Here is a 24803-nt window from a genome sequence, read left to right as displayed (position 1 = left end):
ACTAAATTTTTTTCCAAAAATTCAAATAAAAATATCGGAAGCATGGAGGATCCGGTGCTTTCGATTTTTTGGCCCTTAAACCAACCCTTTTCATCATTTATAACATTTGGATTGATACTATGTACTACTCAACCCTGGAAGGACCGCAATCATCCCAACCGTATAATTTTTTATCCAATAGCAAAAAAATCGGAAGCATCAGATTCACTATGCTTCTGATATCATAGTATATATATATAGAGAGAGAGAGAGTTGAGCCAGAATACTATCGATAGCAAACGAGCTCCGTTGTCACCCGTTTGTTTTTCGATGATGGAGCTTCAAAATCGATGATTGACACTGTTGAACATGATCTATACCATTTGAAATGTTTAGAAATCAGATTTCACAAAAATTATGCAAAACATAATTTTTATGTAAAACATAATTTTTATGCAAAACATAATTTTCAATTTTTTTTTTTTACTTTTTAGATGTTTAATTTTTTAAAAATATTAATTGAAACGATATGAAACGATATGTTACCATCTCTTGTGTAGATTAATTTGTTTACTTTTTAGGCGAATTTTTTAAAAAACAAATAAAACAGTCCTATCCGAATTTTTTTTTCCAATTTTTTTTTTAATAATGTGATTTTTTGGTAAAAATAATTATTCCTTAATCATTCCGAATCGTCGAATTATTCGTAAAAAAAAGTCACTCGCAGCTTGTCTAAAACGATTTTTTTGTATGTTACAACCATCATCCTATCTAAATTCTCCAATCCGATCTTGAAAAACTTTACAAAATTGAAGCAAAACAGTTGAAGACGAATCCAAAACTAAGCAAATTTGCCTCACCATATTGGCCTTAGAGCGGCGATCATCCCGTCTTATTTTCTAAAGTACAAAAAAAAAAAAGAAAAAATAGTAGAGCATTCGAATGGGGCAGTGCGGTTCCATATATAGCCATCGTATTAATAGATCGGATTCATGAAGCTTCGCGAATGAATTTTTAAAATCTAAACCAAATTTAACAAAAAAAAATAATTATTCATCAATTAAAAAAATAATTGATTATTTTTTTAATCAAAATAATTATTCGTCAATAATTCGGAACCCCAAATTATTCACACAAAAAAAATGGCGCTCGCCGCTCGCTCAATATTTCGCGGTTCGCCTCGCCCAAAAGAAAACAAAAAAAAACGCTCGCCCACCTCAAAAAAAAAAAAAAAAAAAAAAAAAAATCACTCGATCAAAAAGGTTTTGCCCTAACTTCTCACCCCTGCCATCCCTTCCCCGCTGCCACCGACCCCAGCCCCCATCCCTTCCCTTCCGGCCGCTCGCCGAACGCCATCGGAAGCCCCCGCGGGGCCACATCGAAGATCGGGTTCTTCACTCTTCAGAAATCAGAACCCTCCTCGTCGCCTCCTCCGCTTCCGCTTCCGCTTCCGCGTCGGGTGGTTCTTTTACAAGAATTTTTATGCTCTAGTTTCTCTCTCTCTTTCCTTTATTTCATCTTCTCTTAATTGCTAACTCTATGGTTTTGAGTAACAAGACCATGACTACAACATGTAGCATCATTGTAAACATGCATTTATTATGATTCATTACTTCTTTTTTATCTTTAATATCTCTACAGCATACATGAATATTCTAAGATGCCATAGATATTCTTAAAAAAGAATAGTCAGCAAATAAGGTTTTAAGACCTCAAAAGGTTGATATGCCTAGCAGATTGTGAGTACGGTTTGAAAGTCACAAGCATATGCATTGCTATTTTTTGTACTTAATTAGCTTAATTTTGTAGCTCTTTATTCTTATATTCTTAAGAATTATGAGTATTTATGCTAATAGTATAAATCTTGAGAGAAAAATATTTAATTTAATAGCCGAATTTTTTATTCCGAATTTTTAATTTGTGAATGTATAATATCCGTATAATTCACGTATCTGAATAATTGGCGAATCCGTTATTTAGCCGTATTTTTCAACGAAATTAAAAATTAGAAGACGAATTTTATCCGAATTATACCCGAACCAAAATTTTGCCGAATCCGAATTAACTAACTATGGCCTAGTTCTATATATATATAATTATATATATATGTATATATATATAGAGTAGAGTTACTATGCTATCGGAAGTATAGAGCATCTGGTGCTTTCGATTTTTTGACATTTTTATCAACCCCTTGGATCATTTCTAACTTTTGGATTAATACTATTACCCTGTGGGAACCACTCAACCCTAAGGATACTATTCAACCCTAAGGTGGACCGCAATCATCTCAATCGTACAATTCTTGATCAAGGGTCAAAAAGTCGGAAGTATCAAATCCTCTATGCGTCCGATAGCATAGTAGCTCTCTCTCTCTCTCTCTCTCTCTCTCTCTCTCTCTCTCTATATATATATACACACACACACACACACACATAGATTGATCCAGTGATGCGTACTGATTCAAAATCCTCTTTTTGTTGTCTCCCTTTCCCTTTCTTTCTTTCTCTCGTAGCAACTATCTTGTTTGGTTGCTGTACTTGATTTTGATCGGTTTCTTTGTTTCTTACACTCAAGCAGAGAGCTACAATCAAACTGATTCTGATTGCGCTCCGAGAGCACTGTGAAATATGGGAAGAGGGTCAAAGAGGCAGAGGAAAAATGTTGCGAGAAGCTCTATTAAATCCAAAACCAATGAGAGAGAGGAAGAAACTTTTAGGGAAGAAGACACTGATGATGAAATAGATGCCTGTAAGTTTTCTGCCCTTGAAGAATATGTAAACCATTATATATTTTCCTTTATAATTAAGGTTTAATTATTAATGCTTTCTTCCAAACTTGATTCGCAGTTCATAAGCAGCGGGATGTGGTTCCTCTTGATGTCAATGATGGTTGGTCATAATGAGTTTATTACCTCGTTTCTATGAGAAAGGCTTGTTATGGGATATCTCTTGGTGCTCATTTCTTTGTTTCATTCGTCTTCTCTGATTATATATTGTGGTGTAAATGATGTCGCAGGCATGTCAGAGGATGAGGATTTGGAGGAGCCTGTTCTTGGTTTCGAGGTTAGTTGGTAGTCTTTGTATCTTTCATTTGATTAGTTAAAAACTACGTGGAAATCTAGGAGATCTGTAGGTTTTGTTGGGTCAAGCGAAATGGCGTGAAATGCTGCTATTGCTTTTTTGATCTCTGGGCACAAACTAGCTGGTGATGAATGTTTCTGTATTGAAGTGACTTGATTAATATTAACCAGTCGTGATATATTTTTGGTGAAGTATTGTTGGAGTTTAAGTGCTTTATTATAAGCGATTGGTTATTGTATATTTTGATAAGAATATTTTCGGGAGCAGCATCCAGATTATCTTCATGTTACTATCCGGCCCTTGTTTTACTGTTTATTCTACTTATAGAAGGAACTTAAAAACATTTTTTCCTTAACAATACCCAATGCGGGATTGCATCTATGAATCATTACATGTAGAATTGCCTATAATGTGTTTGGGTTTAATTCTCATAATCTCTCTTGGAGTTTTTAGTTTGGTCAAACTTGAATAATTGTTGTGATATATACAAATCAAGATCAAATAAAAATCTTTAGTGATCTGGCTAATCTTCTTATATATTAACTGGTCTTTCATGTAAAGTTTCTCATTAGATTGAAGTGTGGGTAAGCTTCTATTTTGTGAGGTAGAGTTCCAGCCTCTAAATCAGGTCTATTCGGTGTAAAACTATTGTGGAATCTGATAGATCTCTTTCTAAAAGGGAGTAAAACCTACCTTATTCTGTGCTCAGCCTAAGGTAGGAGCCCTAATTTTCCCTTTATTGATGAAAAACTAGACATTTATTCTGAAAAAGAAATTCATATGGGAAGTTCTAGGGTTGTTAGTTGAGTTTAAATCTGTTTCTTCGCTTTTCCCCCATTTTCAAAGATTTAGAACTTCTGTAAGTAATCTAGCCATAAGTAGAAGCCCTGGAAAGTTCTAGATCTGTTAGTTGCAGTTCAACTCTAATTCTTCCTTTTCCCCTTATAAGTTTTAGAAATTCCCTTAGTAATCTAGCCATATCATTGACACGAAATTTTACGAGTTTGATTTTTTTTTTAAAACCATTTTCATGACAAAACCCAGAAAACTAATTATTGATTTGTTGTATGTGCAAACATTATGGTGCTGAGAACAATTTTATTTTGGACATATAATCTCTGTTTTGATTGTCTATTTTGATGAATCATGCTTTTTTACTTCTAGCATTTGATCCTTCACTAGGGTTCTGATGATGATGACACTGATGATAAAAGAAGTGATGATGGTGATGATACTGATGAGGATGGTGATAGAATTGACAGTGATACACATCCTAAAGGCCTTGCTGCAAAAAGTAAGCTAAATGATTGTGAATCAAGAGTTGTTGCTGCTGTTATTGTCATCGTCTTTTATGTCATTATATTATTCGCAACATTTGTTAATGTTCTTCAAAATTTTATGATAAATGTCTTCAAGACTGACACCTATTTAAACCCTAGATTGAAGGCAATATTTCTAAATTGCATAAATTTAGTTCTCGATATTTTAAAAGGGATGAATCAAGACGATAGGCTCTTTTAACATTTTGAATTTGTGCCATATATAGGGTTAAATGGACATGAATTTAATGAAATTAAAATTGTATTTGTTTCTTAAAAGGATATTTTTGATATTACTTCATACCAATAGCTGATTTAGCTCCATCCTGTAAGGTTCCTTTTTGTGAGGGTTCCTTCTTGAAAGCTGCTTTGCTGATTTGCTGAGATTTCCCACCCCTTTCCCATTCTTCCTCTTAATAGTATATGTTGATATCTCGACATCTAACAATCCTGCTGTTTTTTCACTTAGTTGTTTTAATGGATTTATTTTTGAAATCTGTTAGAATTGGTATCCAGTCCCTAAGCTCTTAGTTCTTTTCATCAATATTAAGAAATTATGCATACATGACCTGAACACATACATTTAGTTGTAAGACAGGCAAAGTATTTGAAGCAAAAGTTTGGTGGAGGTGATGATGAAATGGATGATCAAGAAGAAGAGGAGGAAGGAGAAAGAAAGGCTTCATGGGGTAGAAGCAAAAGAAGCTATTATGATGGTGATAATGTTGACTATGAGGTAAGGACTTGCTCTCTTTGAGCCACTTTTCCATCTACATTCTCAAGAAACCTTGCGTTAGTATTTTTTTTGAGTCCAATAAAGAAACCAAATTAATTTTCTTCTAATTACAATTCAACCCATAACTAATTTGGTGCCAAAACCCATTTACTTGTTTCCCATAGTAAATAAATCTTGATTCAGTTCAAAGAAACCCACTAATGATCTTTACCAAGTTCGATTTGCAAACAACTAAATTATGCCGACAGGGTTTAATTTGGTGCGAAAAGTCTCAGCGGTAGATAATTATTTTCTTTTAGCAAGTCAACCTTTGTGGTTCAAATTAAAATCGGAAATAATTGCTGGTTTTCTCACACCAAATTAAAGTTGTCAGCTGAAATTGAGTGCAGGGAAAACTCAGTGGGCTTTTATGATTTTCACCCTTTTTCTCAATGCAACTAGTTTTATTACAAGATATTAACTCATTTATTTATTTTCAAAAGATTCAATCAAGTGATGAAGATCTTCCCAAGGAGGAGGAAGCCGAAGTATTAAGGATCCAGAGGGAGAAGGCAAAATCTCTTTCAATGGAAGATTTTGGCTTAGAAGATCCTGAGCAGGACGAAAGTGACACTGACGCAGAAGATAAAACAACCCAGGTGATGGAAATTCCCTTTTCATGCTAGCAAGGTTCGAAAAATATGATTTTTTTGCCGAGGCATCTTTATGAGGGTTAAAGAAGCGATCCAAAAACATGCTTTTAATGAAGGAGAACTATTATAGATCTGAAATTGTTCCAACTAAAGGACAGATGCCTGCGTGGATCTTTAGTATTAGATTGGGTTGATGATGATCAAATTTTGTTAAACTAGGATGGTTTGCTTTTATTTTTTTTTAGGACGTGAAAAAGCGTAAGTCAAAAGGTGTATTTGAGTTGGGTGCTTTGGAAAGTGTTGAGGAGGTAAAGAAAGATCTCAGTACCTTGTCAAAAGAGGAGCAAATGGATGTTGTATCCAGGTATAATTGTCTTCCTTTTCATTCTATTTTCTGGTCAGGGAAGTAATCAATCTGTAACATTCAACTTGCTTCTATAAAAGAAGAATCATATATTCTCACCTTGGGTAGCTTCTTCAAAAGATGATTGATAAATATCCATGCTTGACCTGGGGAACTTTTTCATCGTAAAAAGCAGTGTTAAAGTGGTTTAAGCCTCTCTTCCTCCCGTCATGATCTGATGGTATATTATGTCATACTTCCATGATAGAAGAGGTCCGTTATTGGCAGTTTATCCCTTTTTTCCTTCTTTTGCAGTTCTGCTCCAGAACTTCTTGGCTTGCTGTCTGAATTAAATGAGGCATCCGAGCAGCTCAAAGAAGTTAAAGCTTTTTTGTGCAAGGTAAGTTTAACTACATTATTCAAGTGGTTGTGTTTCCAAGAATTTCAATAAAGGGATGTTGCCAATTGATGCTCTATTGGCTGACATTTAGTATTCAATGTTAAGTTTGACACTTGATGATAAGAAGTTGCTGGATGTTTTTCTTTTGCTTTATTTTATTTTATTTAAATTTTTTGAGAAAGATGCCAGATATCTTGTGGGCAAGAACCAATGTTAGCTCTTGATTTCACCAGTTCATATGTTATAACTGACTATTTCAGTGTTAATCTGCGTGTCTCTGATGGTCATTCACCCTGACAAATGATTTGAATGTGGAAGTTTACATTGCTAACATGATAATAGATAATACTGTATACGCGAGCTATGAAGCCTCTGAAATAGAATATGCTATTGATGGCATATTAAGAAGTAATCATGAATTGTCCTGAACTCCTGATATTGACATATGAAGATATCAGCTGTATGTGTTAAAATTAATAAGTGAGGTAATTTTTGACAGCTTTCCCTTGAGTTTTGATCTAGGGATTAATGTTTGATACAATCTGATTGTTTCGCTGCTTGGCTGAGTCATACTGTTCAACTGCTGGTTGCACAGAAGCTTACTCAGCATTTCGGGTATTCAGAAGCTAGTTTAGCCTTATATTTTCAATTTCATGCACTAACGGTGAGCACTACTCTATTGCCTAGATGCAGCTGTATTTTGTCCTTGTGAACTTTTATTTTTCTGTTTTACATGGAGGCAATCCAGAAGAGGCTTTCTTCTCTTGCAGTGATTTTTTATTTCTTCATTTTTCTTACCAGTTAGTGGTAGTTTCAATGTAATGTGTTCTAACAATGATGTCTACAGAAAGGGGAAGAAAGAGATGACTTAGACAAAAGTAGGAAGCGCTATTTGGAGGTTAAACAAATCTTGCTGTTGGCATACTGTCAAGCAATTAGCTTTTATCTTCTTCTCAAAACCGAGGGACACCCTGTACGAGATCATCCAGTAATTGCCCGTCTGGTTGAGATGAAGAACATGCTAGAGAAGGTATCTTTTTTTTCTCCCCCTCCCCCACACATCCTCTTTCCTATTGTATCTTCAAATATTTCTCAACTCCTCCACTCATTATTATTTTTTATTCAACCTTTTGTCAATATTTTGAAATAAATGAAGTTTCTTTTGGTTTTATTTTTCTCATGTATCCCTAAAGGCATGTGAATTTGCAGAATCTCCTTCCAAATTGGTATTTACGCGCTTACCACTGAAAAACCCTGCTTATTCATGAATGTGGCCTTGTCAGGCTTATTATGCAGAAACAATTTATTGCATATCTACCCTACAAGCACAGGGATGGAACTTTCAAGGTCACACATATAAGTATTTTTCTGCTTGATTCTGCAAATTGGCAGGGGTGTATATATACAAAAACTCCTTAAATAAATGGTCATGCTTTTCTAGTCTTCATTTAGAATCCATGCAGGTCATGTAGATTCATGCTTCATCAAATTTTTAATACTAACTTTCTTAACAGATGAAGCAAATCGATGCTAGTATTCCATCAAAAGTGAAGAACATTGTCAATAATGGTACAGTGAATGGATTCAGTAATGTGAGTGTTGGAGACAAGTCCCTGTTCGATACTAAACCAGATGGAATAGCTGAAGCAAAACTGGTAATTGGCCTCCAGTTTCTTGTTAATCGCTTGTTGTACCTTTCAAATATAGAACTGCAAAGTCATCTATTTGCCTATGTGGGCGTGTTTGGTTCGCTTCTTTTTCACCCTAGAATTGGAATCGGAATGGATTAATCCGTTTGTTGTAGGTGTTTGGTATGCGGGAGTTCCATTCTGATTCCGACTCCCAAGTGGAATGGGGATTTCCCAATCACCCCATTTTTCAATCCGGCCTAAGAGGCAGGATTGAAAGTTGAATCCGGACGGAATGGATATTTCTTCGGATTAAATTTATTTTTTCAACTTTTTTAATTAAAATATGAGTTTAAATTTAGAAATTTAATTTTAAAATTTAAATTTTAATTTGAACTTGAATTAAAAATTAAAATTTAATCAAGTATTTCGAATCTAACTAATGAATTTGAATTTAAATTAAATTTTAATTTATATAAAGTTTTATTCAAATTTTATTTAAAACTTAAATTAAATTTATGGATTCAAATTAAAATTAAATTGTAATTTTAAGTTTGAATTTGAATAAATCGAAATTTAGTTTTATATTTTGAATTATCCACTCTCTTCAAAGTTTAATGTTTTTAAAAAAATAGATTTAAAATTTTGACATCATTTCAAAATTTTGATGTAAAACTTTAATATTTAATTTTTAATTTAAATTTAAATTAATATATTATAAAGATAGAGTTAATATATTAATCTGATTACGTTTTTTATATTTATCTGAAACAAACACCGACAATGGGAATGATTTATTCCGATTCCGATTCAGGTGATGAACCAAACAAAATTAGGTAATGAGTCATTCCGATTCCGATTCTAGCTTTTTTCGATTCCGATTCCGATTTCGATTCTGACTTTGAAACAAACACGCCCTGTATCCTGATAAATTTAAATTTTCATAGTGCCTTCCGAAAACCTTTTTTTTTTCCCAACATATATACACTTATACTCACAAATTTGGCCCTCCTTAAAGAAACTCGTTCTAATACAAGGCCAACTTCCTCTGTGAGTTGGATGACTTCCGAACTAAAGTTGTCATAAGTTCCTTCTTGAGGATATATATGAAATTTAGATTTATTCTACTAGATATGTAAGTAAGATGATTTTGCAGGGGTATGTATGTAAAAAGCCCACATCATTATTTGCCAAATCTTATGAGTGACACTACAGGTGACAGGGGAATCCAAAAAGCAAGACTCCTCAAAGGATGATTTATCCAAGGGTAATCATAGAAGAAGTGCCGATGAGAAGCCCAAGGTTGTGCATACTCCATAAAGTTGCAAGAAAGCTTAAACTTGAATTATTTATATTAGATAAAAACGTACAGAACTTACTTGAACAATGGACCATTTTGAATTGGCTGCTCAGCCTTTCAAAATTTTGATTTCATTATCCAACCTTTCAATTTGTTTGATTTGAGTCAATTAACGGTTTTAAATTTTAAAGTAAAGTATCGTTGACTGACTCAAATCAAATAAATTGAAAGGTTGGATAGTAAAATTACAATTTTTGAAAAGTTGGATAGCTGATTCAAGGTGGCCCATTGTTCAGGTAAATTATGTATGTTTTCACCTTTATATTATTGTAGTGCAATGTAATCAATGCTGACCAGTTTCTGGTGTAACAGGACATTCAAATGAGCTTGCAGAGCTTGGAGATGTTGAAATTAAGAGCTAATCTGGAAGCAAAATTGAAGCAGAAGGGCCTGTACAATAATCTGAAGACAAATCTAGACAAGGCAGTTAAGCACTCTCTAAAGCCAGTTAATAGGTGATTTTCTTTGCTTATGTTTGAATTTTTTTTTTTTTTCCTCTCTGAATGCAATGTATCGTGTACTCAAATTTAATGTGTTCTAATAAGATGTTATTCATTTTCTTGCAGAAGTCTTGAGACGCTAGATGATTTTGATGATGAGGTGAAGCAGATCAGAATGGGGCAACCAATTAAAGTCTCTCAACTGATCGCAACTAAAATAAGCAAACCTAAGGTATGGTAAGCTTCAACTTAACATGTACGCCTGGGCTTACCAACGATTAAAGTGCCGACTGGTATGGCCCATACCATATTGTGCTGCTTGTCTATAGGCACGTGGCACTGAGGTATGGGCTTCCCTTGTGCTTCCGTATGACTAGTAGATCCTCTTTAACTCCTTTTGAAGATTAAATACAAAAATGGGAAGAAATTGATTGGTAGATCTGGTAGGTCTGCTGATCAATTGGGCTGTCTATGACAAGTGTAGTTGATTTATAATTTTTTATATGCTTACATTCAAAATATCATCAATCTGTCAATAAGTTGATTAAAAACGATGTAGTTGTATATATTAAGAGTAGCCTACCACTTCATGATAGCAAACTAATATATGATTCAAGTGGACCCTACTTGATTGAAGACTATGTGAATCTATCCTGCTTTGGCAGATAATATGTCTCCGTTTTCTTTCTTTGATTTTGAATTATGTGCAAGTTGGTTCTTGTTTGTAATCACTTGTTGCAACTCATAATTGTTGTCACTGAAACTCACATTTTCTTTTCCATCTGTTTGGTGTTTCTTTAAGTTTGCTTCTGGCGATGATGACTTACCCAAGCGAGACGACATTGGTGAAAGGAGGAGGAAACACGAGCTACGTGTCCTTGCAAGAACAGGTACGAAGTCTTTTGATGATGATGTTGATGATGAGGATGTGGCATATGAAGATGGAAAGCTTAAGAGAAAGCACGGGGACATTGGTGCTGAAGTAAAAGAAGATAAGACAGCAGAGTCGGAAGATGAATTCTACAAGGAGGTCAAGAGACAGCGGATCGAAAAACTTGCAGCCAAAAAACAATTATATGCAAAGTACGTTTCATTAAAAAGTTGAGGCTAAACTGTAGATTACTTCCCTGGGTATTTGTGGTTTCCTTTTTATCCTCCTCAATATTTGTGGTTTCCTTTTTATCCTCCTCAATAATAAGGCTTAACTGATTTTTCCCTAGATTAACAAAATGCTAGCACTTTTTGACCTTTCTTGAGGGGTAAAGTGTTAACATTTCATAAAAGTAGGATGTTATTAGCAGGTTAACCCAAATCACAATATATCTCAGGGATCATCTGCAAACCGTCTTATATTCTAGTCGAAGTCCTGTGAGATTATGAGATTTGATATTTATGACACTTCTTATTTGGTGCAATGTGTTATACGACAGAACGCCCGTCATCCCATCATCGGTGCAAGATGAAGCTGATGGTAAAAGGCATATCACATATCAGGTGGGTCCTATTCTTTGCAGAAAAGCCCAATAATAACGAATTGTTGTCCATTTTTTGTTTCTCTGGAAATATTATGAGTCGTTTGCAGATGGAGAAAAATCGTGGATTAACTCGTCCAAGGAAGAAGCTCGTGAAAAATCCGCGGAAGAAGTACAAGGTTAGTGTTTCTCGGGCGTATTATATGGAACTATATTCGGTAGCAGATTCCTGAGTTTCATACTTGATTTATCTTTGTCATTTTTCAGATCAAGCACCAGAAGGCAGTTATCCGTCGGAAAGGACAAGTACGCGATATCAGGAAGCCTTCGGGTCCATACGGTGGCGAATTGTCTGGAATCAACACGGGCGTCAGTCGTAGCATTAGATTCAAAAGTTGATTGCGTCGTTTGTCGTTGTAATATTGCAATGTAATTTACAACGTGGTGCGATGAGATTCATATGTCCATCGCACTCTCGGGCCATGCTTTTGTATTGAATATGATTTGATTTTGAGGTTTTCAGTTATTTTGATGATATAACTCCCAACTCTTGAGATTCGAAGTGGCATTATTGGTGTTCTCAGCTGTCTACTCTTGGTCTCGATGGCACAGATCACAAGTGTTGTTTCTTCGGCATGTATAGCAAGTTTATTGGTACCAATTCAGTGCTTATTTTAGCACAAACCATTCTTAATATCATCTACGTTCTGATTTATCATTCTTAATATCAGAAACATCACTCCCACATGTTTAAACCATGACAATTGGTGTCACGTGGCTTGTGTAACATAGATGCTGCACCTAACCTTGATCCTGGCTTAAATATTGGTAAAAACTTAAAACAATCACCAGTAAAAGAATCGGATGAACCAATTATGAGCCTATGCAGATGTAGAATAACACCTGAGATGTTGAAACCATTTGTTAACTAGATGAGATTTAGCCGGCAATTTAGGTCATCTCAACTTTTCCTCTTCCTTTGTGACCTCCATGGTTTATTATGTTTTCAGGAATACTGATCAAACTTGATTCCCTTTGCACACATTCAGCTCTACATTAGGATTAAATGAGTATCGCATTTATGTTATCTCATCGTCTATACTTTCACGGCTAGTTTGTCGTGCGCTAATATTTCGGTATCCTCTTCAATAGATTGCCACTCAATTTTTAGGTGGGATCGTCTGGAGAATTTGATGAACATGCTGATGACAATCGGATTCGTAACTTATGAGTATAAAATCTTTTATACTCGTAAGTTTTTGATTATTGGATGAAAGGGATGTGCGGTTAGGATGATAGTGGTCCTCGATTAGTTTAATAGTGATCCCCTAGGGTTGAGTGGCTGGTTGGTTGAATAGTATGATCTAACGGATGAAAATGGTCAAAAGAGTAGATCTAACCGCCGAAAATTTATGAGTATAAAAAGGCCTATACTCATAAGAGTATAGTAGCCGGACTCTATATATATATAGAACTGGGCTGGAATACTGTTTATAGCACCAAGCTATTAGTGTTATTAGTTTTTTAGCTCTTGGATTGAGAAATGTATGGTTAGGATGATGTGGGACCTCTAGGGTTGAGTGAGTAGTTGGTTGAATATTATAATTTAACGGGTAAAAATAATCAAAGAGTTAAATGTAACGATACAAAACTCGATAGCACCAAATCCTTGATGCAATTGATAGTATCTCAGTCGGACTATATATATATATATATATATATATATATATTTCTCAATCCAAGAGTTAAAAAACTAATAGAACCAATAGCTTGATGCTATTGATAGTATTCCAGCCTAATTCTATAATATATAACATCATTTACATCAAAATTAAGCTTCTGAAAAATAATAATTATTTTATATTATCTAATAAGGTATCAGAATAGAAAATTTCGAATTGGAGTCCTATTAAACTTTTAACATTATTTAATTTTCTCCTACTTACTGAAATCTAAGTTTTGAATCTACAAAATAATCTCTAAAAAACGAAGAAAAAAAAAAACTCAAACGCAACTACCAGCAAATAAAAAAGTCTCACGGAGTCAATTGTCCCCGCCAAATTTTGCACCTGCCCCTACTCTTTATATAAAGTGTCCTTTAAGTAAGCTCGAGCACTCCCCCTACTCCCCCGCAGCTCCTCTCCCTCGCAAGCTTATTGAATCACCCTCATACTCCACTTTGGCTTAGTTTGGTATTAAAATCTATCTAACGCTATTAAATATAATGGAGTTGAAAAAAAACATATAGAAATATGTCTTCGATGGGACCGCATAAAATATATCGTAAGCGATTAATCGCAATATTACATAAAAAAAAATATTTTTTCATCGCCGTTTCTTACCGCACGTAACACAATCTCCCCGCAATCCCAAAATTATCGCACGTAACGCAATCTCCCCGCAATCCCAAACGAAGCGGACCAAGAGCCCGGGAAAACATGCGGCCATTTTCATTTTCCCTTTCACTAGCCACTCGCTTCCTCTCTTCAACCTGGCTTCCACTTAATTATCTAAAAAAAAAATCTAAATTCTTAACAAATGAATTAACAGGCCATATCCCATATGGCTAGGTTTGGAATATTCCGGAAATATCATTTATTTTCTATTTGGAATAAGCTAAGTTTGTTATTAATTTAGGAAGCCACTTCGATTGAGAGGTTGTTAAGGACTAATATACTTTTATCAATGAAATATTAATAATTTTCGTCAAACATGAAAATAATAATATGATTATTTTATCACATAAAAATAATCTACAATTAGTCTGCTACTTCACAAAACACCTTCTACCATTACACAATTTAAATTGAACGATAATAATTTTAGAAAATAAAACTAGACCAATTAATAGTTAATAACTGATACGATCGTTAAAATTAATAATAAAAATTTTTAATTTAACCTAAGTATAAAAGCCCAAAGAAAACATAGTCATGAAAATGTCATGGCATTATTAGTGGGAAAAGAGAAAATGCTAAGAATATGTTTAATTCAAATAAAACTGCAGGAGAGGACTAATTAAAGGATGGCCATCAATTTGATGTGTGGCTCACATCCAAATAGCAATTGAAACACTCAAAAATGTAATCTTGCGAATATAAGACAACGCAAACCTGACACGACAATTGCGAACATCAGTATTCATCTTTGAGCACAACAACAGAGAAAGAGAATGAGAACAAGCACACAGTTTCTGACAGCCGAAAGTCGATCTGGCATGCACAAAAGGTTGATTCCTCGATCACAGTTGCTGGTTCTGAGGTTAGCGGAGAAGCGTGTATTTCACATTTAGCTCCTCGAATATTTTCTTCATCTCCATGACCAGTTCTGTCCGCCGCTTGTTCTTCCCTCTTAAATCTTGGAAGTTCATTGTGTGTATGCAGTAGACAGCCATCTTTAGCTTATTCTCATCCTCGATTTCCTTCACCATAATAAGGGGGTCAGAATGCCAGTGATTGGGTTTCACCTCAATATACCTGACCAAATAAAGAGCAAATGTTGAACAAGTAACAACAAATATCGAAGTAAATGTTGAGTTTGAGAAAATACTATCAAGATTGACATGCACTGATACTGCACATCTTTAGCAGCTAGGGTTTTTTCTTTTCCTTTTTTGACTGCAGGACACACAGTGATTCTCTATGGAGTTCATTAAAGGAATAAGAAAAATGTGAACTCGCATCTCCAGACAATGGCTACTCAAAAGGTCAGCGGTCAACCCAAATCAGCCTAACCTAATAAAATGAAAGTATAATCACACAACTGTCTAAACTGAGCTATAAAAGGAAGCCTTGTTCGAGGCGAACAACTCAGTGCAAATTAAAAGCTCACAGATGCTGCGAGACACACATGACAGATGCTGCGAGCACCCCAACAGGACGACAGTCAGAGGAAAAATGCTTGAGCTAGCTCTTCAGAATCATGTTGGAAAGCAAATTAAACTATGCATCAACTACAAGTAAACAAAATAAACTACAACTACTCTTTACAGTTGAGAAATACCTTCGTACAAACTTTGGAGCTGAAAATATCTAAGCATGAAGATACTGTAACGCCTCAATAGCCCCCCATCGAATAGGAAAGTGATTCTGATTAGAATATATGAGGCCTACACGCTAATAATAATAACTGGGTTTAAGTATTTGGGCCGGTAGTTTGGACCCAACAAGTTATTATTGCTAGCGGGTCGGATCGTTACAATTGGTATCAAAGATGAATACTAGCCGGAAGGGAAAGTGATTCTGATTAGAATACATGAGGTCTACACGTTAGTAATAATAACCGGACTCAAGCATTTTAGACCGGTGATTTGGGCCCAACGAGTTATTGTTGTTAGCGGATCGGGTCGTTACAGATATCAGATTATTAGATCAAAATCAATCACAACATGCATAAGGATATTAAATATTTTACTCTTTCACAACCCTTGTTGCTAGAACTGTCTAAGCATAGGAAGGAATCAGATTGAAACAATGACAATGATCATTATTTCTCTATATCCTATTCCTAAATGCTCAATGAGAGGAAGAACAAGAGGAAAGTCAACTTACTGCTTAATTTTTTCTTTTAGCAGCCCAATTGTCTCTGGTGGTGTCGCAATATCTACTGAGAACTCCACCTTATCACCCATATCAGGGCTTCTATTATAATTGCTGATGGGCTTAGTAGCCAAAGCTGAATTTGGATAATACACCTTTTCATTATCGGTCTTCAACAGAACTATTGTGAAGATGTTCACTTCTTCAACCAACATCTGTGAAGTCATTGATCGAACAAAGTTAAATGAAGTTTACTCATCCCTGAGAAATAGGGAAAAAAAAGAAAGTTCCATGTAGACCTTACCACGACCCCATCAACGACACAACGGTCACCAACATCAAATGGATGCACAGCAAGTACAAATATAATTCCTTCGAATATATTTTTGCAGGTGTTCCCAAAAATAAAAGCTGCCCCCAAAAGCTGCGATAGGATTACTTGTGTCGATGAAAGATCCATCAAAAGAAGCCAAATATTAATGAGAACAACAACCAGAATCCACGTCACAAGTTGGTTCAGTTGCTTAACGACTATACTGGTATCATCCAAAGAACATGCAAGTGCTTTCCGATCATTGTAAGCCTTCACCTGTTCAAAAGAGAGAGAGAGAGAGAGAGAGAGAGAGAGAGAGAGAGAGAGAGAGAGAGAGAGAGAGTGACTTGTGTAAGAAAAAGTACTTCCACTATACCAAACAAAAATATCCTCTTTTCCCTTCTCTTAATGCATAATGCACAACATACAGCCTGTATTGAGTAGATAGATTATAAAACTAATCTGTTTCATGCCCAGAACCATTTGGTTGAATAGATTATATATATCCAACGTTACAACAAACTTAATGGTATATACCATGCAAGTACAGATGCAACTACAGCATTATAAAGAATATGTTGTTTGTTCAATTTTGAGTGATGTGCCACAGATGCCAAAATCATCTCAACTCCATACAGATAGGTCATTACACATCTTTGGCTCCACCAAAATGGCCTACTTGGAAAAAGCTTAAGCAAAAACCTATTCCTGCTCTCTTTAGTATCTTTGGCGTGAATTCTCAAACAGTTGCCACTACACTAAACAATATCCTCATTACTCTCTACAATTGCCAATAAAGCATGTGTTGGCGGGAGGGGCTCGTGTAGGGAAACGTGGGAATTCAAGCATGGATTGCCCGTGCTGACCATGCTTAATGGAAATTGACATTGAAACTGAGTGTCGATCCCTATGTTGCAAATTTCAGTAAGATAACATAACATAATATAGCAAACAAACTAAACACTTGAAAGTTAATAGTATCTTATTCACAATTAGGTCCAACTAGTACTTCTTAAAACCCTTTTTTTTAAGCCTTAAGATGCCCAAAAGGAATGAAAACTCTGCGTCGATGGTGTGACATATGTCAATAGGGTTCTGTGACAGTAGCTCACAACCACATGCCAGGTGTTAAGAATGAGCAAGCTGCAGCACATATCATGCCAGCATTTATTCAGAACGGTGGCATGCCATAGCACAGCAATCCATCGTTTAAACCAAATTAAAAGTTTCAAGTTGCNGAAAATACTAACTAAGATCTAATATTTTTAGGATCAGAACCATGCATAGAGAATGTAAGAAACTCAAGATCTCAAATATCATATGAGCTTTTATCAAGGTTAATTTATCATAAAAGAAAAAGATGTATATGACAAGACCACGTAACTAGAATTCCCCAAGCATTTTGCCATGCAGAAAACAAAAGAAAAGGAGAAATAGCAGGATAAAGAAAATTCTTCCAAAATCAGAAACTATATATGTAAGTGTGGCCAGAGTTTCCAATGAAATCGTTGGAAAGATCTTAACGGAATAGCTGAAACAGCATCAATAAATAGCCTCACTTTCCATTAAACGAAATCCATGTGACCTCTGAGAAGTCCAACGAAGTAGAAAATAATATAAGCAAGAGATCATCTTAGTGTACATGTTATACAGGTGAAAACCCTAGGACACTATAATTCTAGATCAGTACATATATCCTAATTATGATACATCTGATAGTAAGACCGAAACCCAGACTCAGAAACCAAGCAAATTGTATCTTAATAAGGATCTACCTAGCTAGGAAATAAAATCGAGAAAAAAAAAATCCAATAAAGATCAGAAAATTTGTTGCATGTACATCCATGCAACATGTGTTATACCAACCCTGCAGGTTACTGAAACTTACCTTAAAACTGACCTTCCTATTCCCTTCTTCTTCCTCGGGATGAAATTAAGAAGAGGAGCTCAAATGGTTCTCCGGAAAGAGTAGAATAGTTTACGGAGCTACAGCAAAATTAAGGAGCTTCTCTTTGTTAGAAGAGAAAGAGGAGAAAGGAGAGGGTGGAGGGTATAAAAAAGGGAGGGACCCCCCCCTTTCGATTGCGCGTGGGTTGATGAAATGAACGTCGTGGACCCCTCCCACTGCGTGACGTCACCCCTTCACCCTCCTCTCCCCCACCACCCTTCTTTCTCTCTCTCTCTCTCTCTCTATCTCTCTCTCTAAGTAAAGTTTTTCTCCTTTCTCTCTTCACTCCTCTCTTACCACCACCACCACCTCCACCACAATCTCTCCTTTATATTTTCTTTTGGGCCGGCACCTTTTGGGCTATCTTATCACACAAGGGTTCTTTGGAGTGGATATATATATATATATATATATATATATATATATATATATATATATATATATATATATATATATATATATATGAGTGAGCTGGTATGCTTCTGGAAGCACGGAGCCTTCCGTGCTTCCAAGTCGTTTTCGATCCAGGGACTTTTCAATGGACGATCGTCTCTGTTAAACTTGATCTAGAGTATCTGAAGTACCTAAAAAATAAATTTTGTGATTTTTAAATATCATTTGCCTAGTGATCGAAAGGGCTCAAATCAATAATTTTAATAGCCGTGGTGAGCCGTTTGCAAGTTTAACGGTGTAGAAATATCCAAATCATGTGAAATTTTGATAGAAAATTCTTTATACTGTATAAAACAAGATCAATATTTTTGATCTAAAATTTTAATGTCATATCATCATATTTTGTAAGATTTTTATTTTCAGCTGTTGATTTTGAGCCACTTCGATCACTAGACAAATGATTTCAAAAAATCACAAAATTTATTTTCTAGATACTTAAAATACTCTAGATCAAGTCTAACAGAGCTGATTGTTGATTCGAAAGTCCCAACATCGAAAACGACTTGGAAGCACGGAGCGCTCCGTGATTCCAGAAGCATACTAGACGCGCTCTATATATATATATATAATTAGGCTACTATACTATAAATAGTACTAAGTTATTGATGCTATTAGATTTTTGGCTCTTGGATGAAGGAATGTATGATTAAGATGATAGTGGTTCTCTAGAATTGCGTGGGTAGTTGGTTAAATAGTATGATATAATGTATAAAAATGGTCAAAGGGGTAGATCTAATGGCAGAAAATTTGATAGCACCAAGCGCTTGGGGCTATTGATAGCATACAATCGGACTNCAAAATATATTATTTTAAAATTTTCCTTACAATTTTCTGTGAAGAGCTTATGCCAAAGAATCAAGAACTGGAATTTGATTAGAAATGTGTTAGGAAGTTGTGTGTTAGGAAGTTTTAGGTCTTCTTGTTACTTCACAAAGCTTTTCAAACTTAGTTATAAAAGTGTCAGGAAGATGCTACTAAACATGTTTGTATTGAAAGAAATGAAGAACAAACATCACAATATGCATGACTGCTAGTCATTTGCTGGAAAAAAAAAGAATGTACAGAATACATAAATCCAGAATTGTGGCCATCATACATATAATTCTAAGAACTTACAGGGGTCTTATGTAAAGAGAACTAAAAGTGCTAACGGAATGTTTTAGTAACATGGTTTGTTGCCACGAACACAAACAAGCGAAAATTCATGACTATGTATATATTTCACTTCTGTGGAACTAAGAGATGCAAAGGGCAAAAACTTTGTATTCCAGTAAGAAAAAATAAAGAATGTCTTACCACCCACTCTTTTAGGGTTTTCTTATCTATCTGTCCAGTCTCATATCCTGCAATTAATAGAATAGCATGATCCACCTCCTCCTTTATCATGAACCTCAAGAGGTCGTCTTTATCAATGTACCTATTTGTTAGGAGAAAGCATTCAGTGAAAGACCACCAAAAAGCACGAGAAAAAAAAAAAAAAAAAATCCCAACGATGTTTTTTTTTTCTCCTCACTTGAAATCAGGCTTTGCAACGTTCCTGAAAATTTTATAGGCGGCATCTGTTGCTTCAAGCTCATTTGTAATTTCTTCTTTTCCTTCATCATCATCAAACGTGTCAGTGGCTACAGACAGCACTGAAGTTTTGACCAAATCAACCAAACGCATCATGGTCCAAGTTGAAACCTTTTGTGTGTTCATTCTACGAAGATTTCGCATGTTAATCACTTTTTTATCTTTCGTTCTTTTACTCTTTCTAGCAGACCGGAGACTCGATGCACCTTCGGTAGGTGTTTCCGTGACCTTCTCAGCCAACTCCATGAGTGGAGGTCCTAACAGTACTTCCAGAATATACTGCTGAAACAGTGATTCTTGAATCCTATCGAAAAATGCCTTCACGTGGAAATTAGATGCCAAAATCCTCATCCACAAAGACTTCAACAACCACAAGAATGAGCCAATAAGAAGGGAAATAAGATTCCTAGTCACATAATTCAAAATATTGGCATCAGTCTTAGATCGCTCAGCTCCGTGGCGGAATAAAAATGCCCAAGCAAGAATAACTAAAACGGTCCAAATAAACACTTGAATGCTCCTCTTTATTCCATAAACAATATAAGCTATCTTCCGCCTTAACGAAAAGCACCTGTCAATAAAGAAAATGAAAAGATGCAAAAACAAATGAGTGATCAACATGGTGCCAAAAGTCACCATCAAAAGCGCAGACCACCTCCAAAACTCAAAACCCCAAATCATAGTCCTTCCCAGTTTCTTGCAAGTCAAACTCGCCACAAAGCACCCCACATTGCAGGCAAATGCAACCCACTTAATTATGGCCTTCACACGTATTCCCCTACGATTCTCTTCACTCAAATCGATCTCCTCGGCAGTCTCCTCCGCATTATCCCTGTCATCTTCTGGTCCTTCTTGACTATAGTCCACAAAAGAACCAGAAGCAGGCAACTTATCAGAAGACCCCTTATCAAGTGGATCTGAGCAATGGGCATTTGTGACAAGTTGTTCTTGCTCAGTGAAACAATTCTCCTCCTCGGACATTGTGGCAGTATCGATACCATGTGGTTTCGACCCTCTTCTTGTAACATAAATGCCGCCGCCAACGGGCGGGCTTCCTGATTCTTTAAGAGCAAAACTTTCCGGGTCTTTTGAATTACTAGATCCTTCTGGAGGTGTTCCTTCACTTGAAATAGTTATCAACACTTCTGCTGCACTGCCACCTGCGGCTTTCTTTTCCGGCATATTCAGTTCGACGCCTTCTTTCCGTTTTTCTTTATCATCCATCAGGATCCTGCAACTGAGAAGTTGGGACAACTTTAACGGAAAAGCACATGAAACATGTAAACAACTTTATAATGGTCTCAAATGTACCGAAAGCTGTGCATACTGCAGAAGTAATTCAAATTTGTATTGATAATCCAATAAGTAACATTTATGCTTAGGATACGTATCAATGTGGAGAAATTTTACTTTTTTGATATTAAATCAAACAAATAAAGTAATTTCATCTAATCACACATTGTACCGATTTTTTAGAATCATGTCAGCAGGGAATTCGTTTACGGCCAATTTGTTTTGATTAAACTAGAAATCAAGTTTAAAATGAGACCTTTTTTTTTTGAAAATCACATTTTCGCAAAACCATATTTCCATTGCTTCAATCATTTGTTTCATGGTAAGTCGGTAAATTTCAATGTCTTAAAAAAGTAGAACTGCAAAGGTGAATTAGCTCTCCAATTATGCAAAAGATGAACTGCTGAGGATAAAGCTTTTCTCTGCGAGGAAGCGAGAACAATCTAAAAGACCAACTTCTTCGCCGATTTGGACTTTGGCCAAAACTAGCAGCATTATCAAAGCCAACACCCCCTCAGTTAATTCAAAACAAATAGGTATGTCGCCAAATGCCATGGTTGGAATCACTAGTTTTACTTCTTCTTTTTTTCCATTTTCTAAACACAAATCTTAACTATTGATGCCCTAAATGGATGACGAATTATCGACAATACATCTGCAATATTTGTTCCTACCGAAACACAAAAATTGGATAGCCTTTACAATTGTTTTTCTTTTTTTTTTCTTTCAAGTTGTCAAGTTCGCATTTAATCAGGACAAGGTACTACAAGCTAATCAATAATAACAAAAAACAAGCAATCATATAAAATTTGTATTCAAAATAACCAAAAAAAAAAAAAAACAAGGCAACTTATACTAAATTAAGAACAATGTCATGCTGTAAATTCGTCTAATTCTCCGGAATCAGACTAAAAATAATTTTCCCACATTCTTTGTAGAACCCTTGCTCTCATTGTGATTAGTGATTGAGAGAGAGCTCACAAATCCCTCTCTCCTTACCTCCAGATTCCAAACCCTAACCCTAACCCTAACCCTAAATCTTGTTAAAAAAAAAAATTATAGACATAAGATAAGTACATTACACACGAATTAAATCAGCAAAATGTATGCTTAATTACCATCGAGAGCATGAAATGCTGTAGCTCCTGCTCTGTTAGTTGATGGAAGCTGCAGATTGAGTGAGGAAATTCTGTGAGCATGAAAATGCTGCCATCGGATTAAGTGAGAAAAGTGAAATAATTGGGCCTGCCCAAAACTCAATTTCTTTATTCTTCTTCTTTCTTTCTTATTATTTATTTATTTATTTATTTATTTAACTGAAAATTATTTATTTATGAATGAGCACGCAGAGAGCAGCTGGCTACTAGCAATTTTTTATTGGGAAATGTCTGTGCAGCAGGGTTTCTCTCATGTTATTTTTAGTTGACTGTCTAATCTTTCAAAAACTTAATGTTAGCGTCTAATCTTTTAAAAAAATAGAACATATTTAAGTTCGGGGTTTGTTGTTGAAGGGTGGGGTGGGTAACTGTCCCGAATTTAAATATGTTTTATTTTATTTGGGGACGTGTGTATATGTGGGTGTGCATATATATAGTCCAGCAAGGATACTATCGATAGCACCAAAAATTTGAGCCCCTTCGATCACTAGGCAAATGATATCGAAAAATTACAAAATTTATTTTCTGAGTACTTAAAATACTCTGGATCAACTCTAACAGAGTCGATCGTCAATTTGAAAATCCCAACATCGAAAACGGCTTAAAAATATGAAAAGCTCCATGCTTTCAGAATCATACCAGCTTACTATATATATATATATATATATATATATATATATATAGAGAGAGAGAGAGAGAGAGAGAGAGTCCGGCTACTATACTCTTATGAGTATAGAGCTTCTTGTACTCATAAGTTTGTGACCGTTAGATCTATCATTTAATTATTTTCATCCATTAGATTATACTATTTAACCAACCACCCACTTAACCCTAGGGGGCCTACTATCAACTTAACCATAACCACTTTCATCATAACCGCATATTTTTTCATCTAAACGGCTGAAAACTTATGAGTACAAAGGGCTCTATATTCATATAAGTATAGTAGCCCCAGCCTATATATATATATATATATATATATATATATATATTGTTGTTTAAGGGTGGGGTGGATAATTCGCCCAAACTTAAATATGTTCTATTTTTTTGGGGAGTTTTATTTTTTAGGTTATTTGATGTGACTTAGTGACTATATATGAAAGAGAAATCTGTATGAAAACGCCCAACTCTTTCTCTTTATCAAACCAGGTTCGTCCTCAAGGCCCAGCGGTCCCTAAAAGTTGGACCGGGCGGAGTATAACATCGTTGAGTTGGATCGAGTTTTAGTCGGCCCATGAGCAATTTGAGTCAGACTTTGCGAGTTGACTTTGAAAGCAACACCGAAGTCCACATACGCTTCAAAATGCAGCGAAAAATTAACTCCAGGAACTCGATCTGGTGCACCACGTCAACACTGGGCCGCGAAGATCTCTTAGCATCAGCACAATTATAGTTGACATTCAAACTTAGAAAAACTGGACAAAATATAGAGCTTTTTAAATTTATGCGAAAACTTCAAAAAACCCCATTGTGGTTTCAATTTTTTTTCACTTTAGTACATTATGGTTTAAAATGTATCAAGTTAGTATCCTGTGTTTTCTCACTTTATCACTTTAGTACCCTGTGGTTTCTCACTTTACCACTTTAGTGTCCTGTGGTTTCTCACTTTACCACTCTAGTACCCTGTGGTTTAAAGTGTATCAAGTTAGTACCCTGTGGTTCTGCACTTTATCACTTTAGTACCCTGTGGTTTTAATTTTGTATCAAGTTAGTACCCTGTGGTTTTTTAAATCACAGGGTAGTAAAGTGATAAAGTGTGAAACCACAGGGTACTAAAGTGATAAAGTGCAAAAGCACAAGGTACTAACTTGATACACTTTAAACCACAGGGTATTAAAGTGATAAAGTGAGAAACCACATAGTACTAACTTGATACACTTTAAATCACAGGGTACCAAAATGAAAAAGTGTGAATCCACAGGGGGGTTTTTGAAGTTTTCCCTAAATTTATTTTAGTTAACCACTTGATCGTAGAACCGCTACAAAACATTAACTATTCAGTTTCCTTTTATTATTTACATGATGTTCAGCAATGTAATGTAACAATATTTTTAAATATGAAAGTCATTAGAAGGGCTCTTTTTGCAAATAGCCCCTTGAGCAATTTTTATTTTAAAATAGCCCTATCAAAATTAAA

At 35.4% G+C, this 24803-nt stretch overlaps 2 protein-coding genes across 3 annotated transcripts; one reads left to right on the top strand and one right to left on the bottom strand.

The window, feature by feature from the left end:
- LOC109715658 (something about silencing protein 10) lies at window positions 1210-11983 on the top strand. Its single transcript, XM_020240777.1, has 18 exons — window positions 1210-1438; window positions 2560-2730; window positions 2829-2870; window positions 2998-3044; window positions 4245-4356; window positions 4969-5117; window positions 5600-5755; window positions 5995-6113; window positions 6408-6492; window positions 7340-7522; window positions 8007-8147; window positions 9336-9422; window positions 9793-9935; window positions 10047-10152; window positions 10723-11003; window positions 11351-11414; window positions 11503-11571; window positions 11660-11983. The coding sequence occupies exons 2-18, from the start codon at window positions 2610-2612 to the stop codon at window positions 11789-11791; spliced, it is 2037 nt and encodes a 678-aa protein (XP_020096366.1). The 5' UTR covers window positions 1210-1438; window positions 2560-2609; the 3' UTR covers window positions 11792-11983.
- On the bottom strand, window positions 14378-23029 carry LOC109707928 (mechanosensitive ion channel protein 10-like). 2 transcript variants are annotated; one of them, XM_020229471.1, is made up of 6 exons: window positions 22628-23026; window positions 20158-21453; window positions 19941-20061; window positions 16235-16519; window positions 15943-16145; window positions 14378-14868 (listed from the first exon to the last, which is right to left on the bottom strand). In XM_020229471.1, exons 2-6 carry the CDS (start codon window positions 21438-21440, stop codon window positions 14655-14657), a joined length of 2106 nt encoding a protein of 701 aa, XP_020085060.1. In that variant the 5' UTR covers window positions 21441-21453; window positions 22628-23026; the 3' UTR covers window positions 14378-14654. The 2 variants fall into 2 exon arrangements, with proteins under 2 accessions (XP_020085060.1, XP_020085069.1); XM_020229480.1 differs by having other exon boundaries at window positions 14655-14813; window positions 22628-23029.

This window comes from Ananas comosus, linkage group 1 (assembly GCF_001540865.1).
Source record: "Ananas comosus cultivar F153 linkage group 1, ASM154086v1, whole genome shotgun sequence".
Classification (NCBI taxonomy): Eukaryota; Viridiplantae; Streptophyta; class Magnoliopsida; order Poales; family Bromeliaceae; genus Ananas; species Ananas comosus.
The sequence above is the reverse complement of the archived record's forward strand: the minus strand, read 5'-3'. Positions and strand labels throughout refer to the sequence as shown.

Coding starts and splice junctions, on each gene's coding strand:
- LOC109715658 (XM_020240777.1), top strand. CDS start 2,610: ATGGGAAGAGGGTCAAAGAGGCAGAGGAAAAATGTTGCGAGAAGCTCT. Junction 5,756..5,994: donor CAGAAGATAAAACAACCCAG/GTGATGGAAATT, acceptor ATTTTTTTTTAG/GACGTGAAAAAGCGTAAGTC. Junction 10,153..10,722: donor CTAAAATAAGCAAACCTAAG/GTATGGTAAGCT, acceptor TGTTTCTTTAAG/TTTGCTTCTGGCGATGATGA.
- LOC109707928 (XM_020229471.1), bottom strand. CDS start 21,440: ATGGATGATAAAGAAAAACGGAAAGAAGGCGTCGAACTGAATATGCCG. Junction 20,062..20,157: donor GTTGCAAAGCCTGATTTCAA/GTGAGGAGAAAA, acceptor CCTAACAAATAG/GTACATTGATAAAGACGACC. Junction 16,520..19,940: donor AAACCCTAAAAGAGTGGGTG/GTAAGACATTCT, acceptor TCTTTTGAACAG/GTGAAGGCTTACAATGATCG.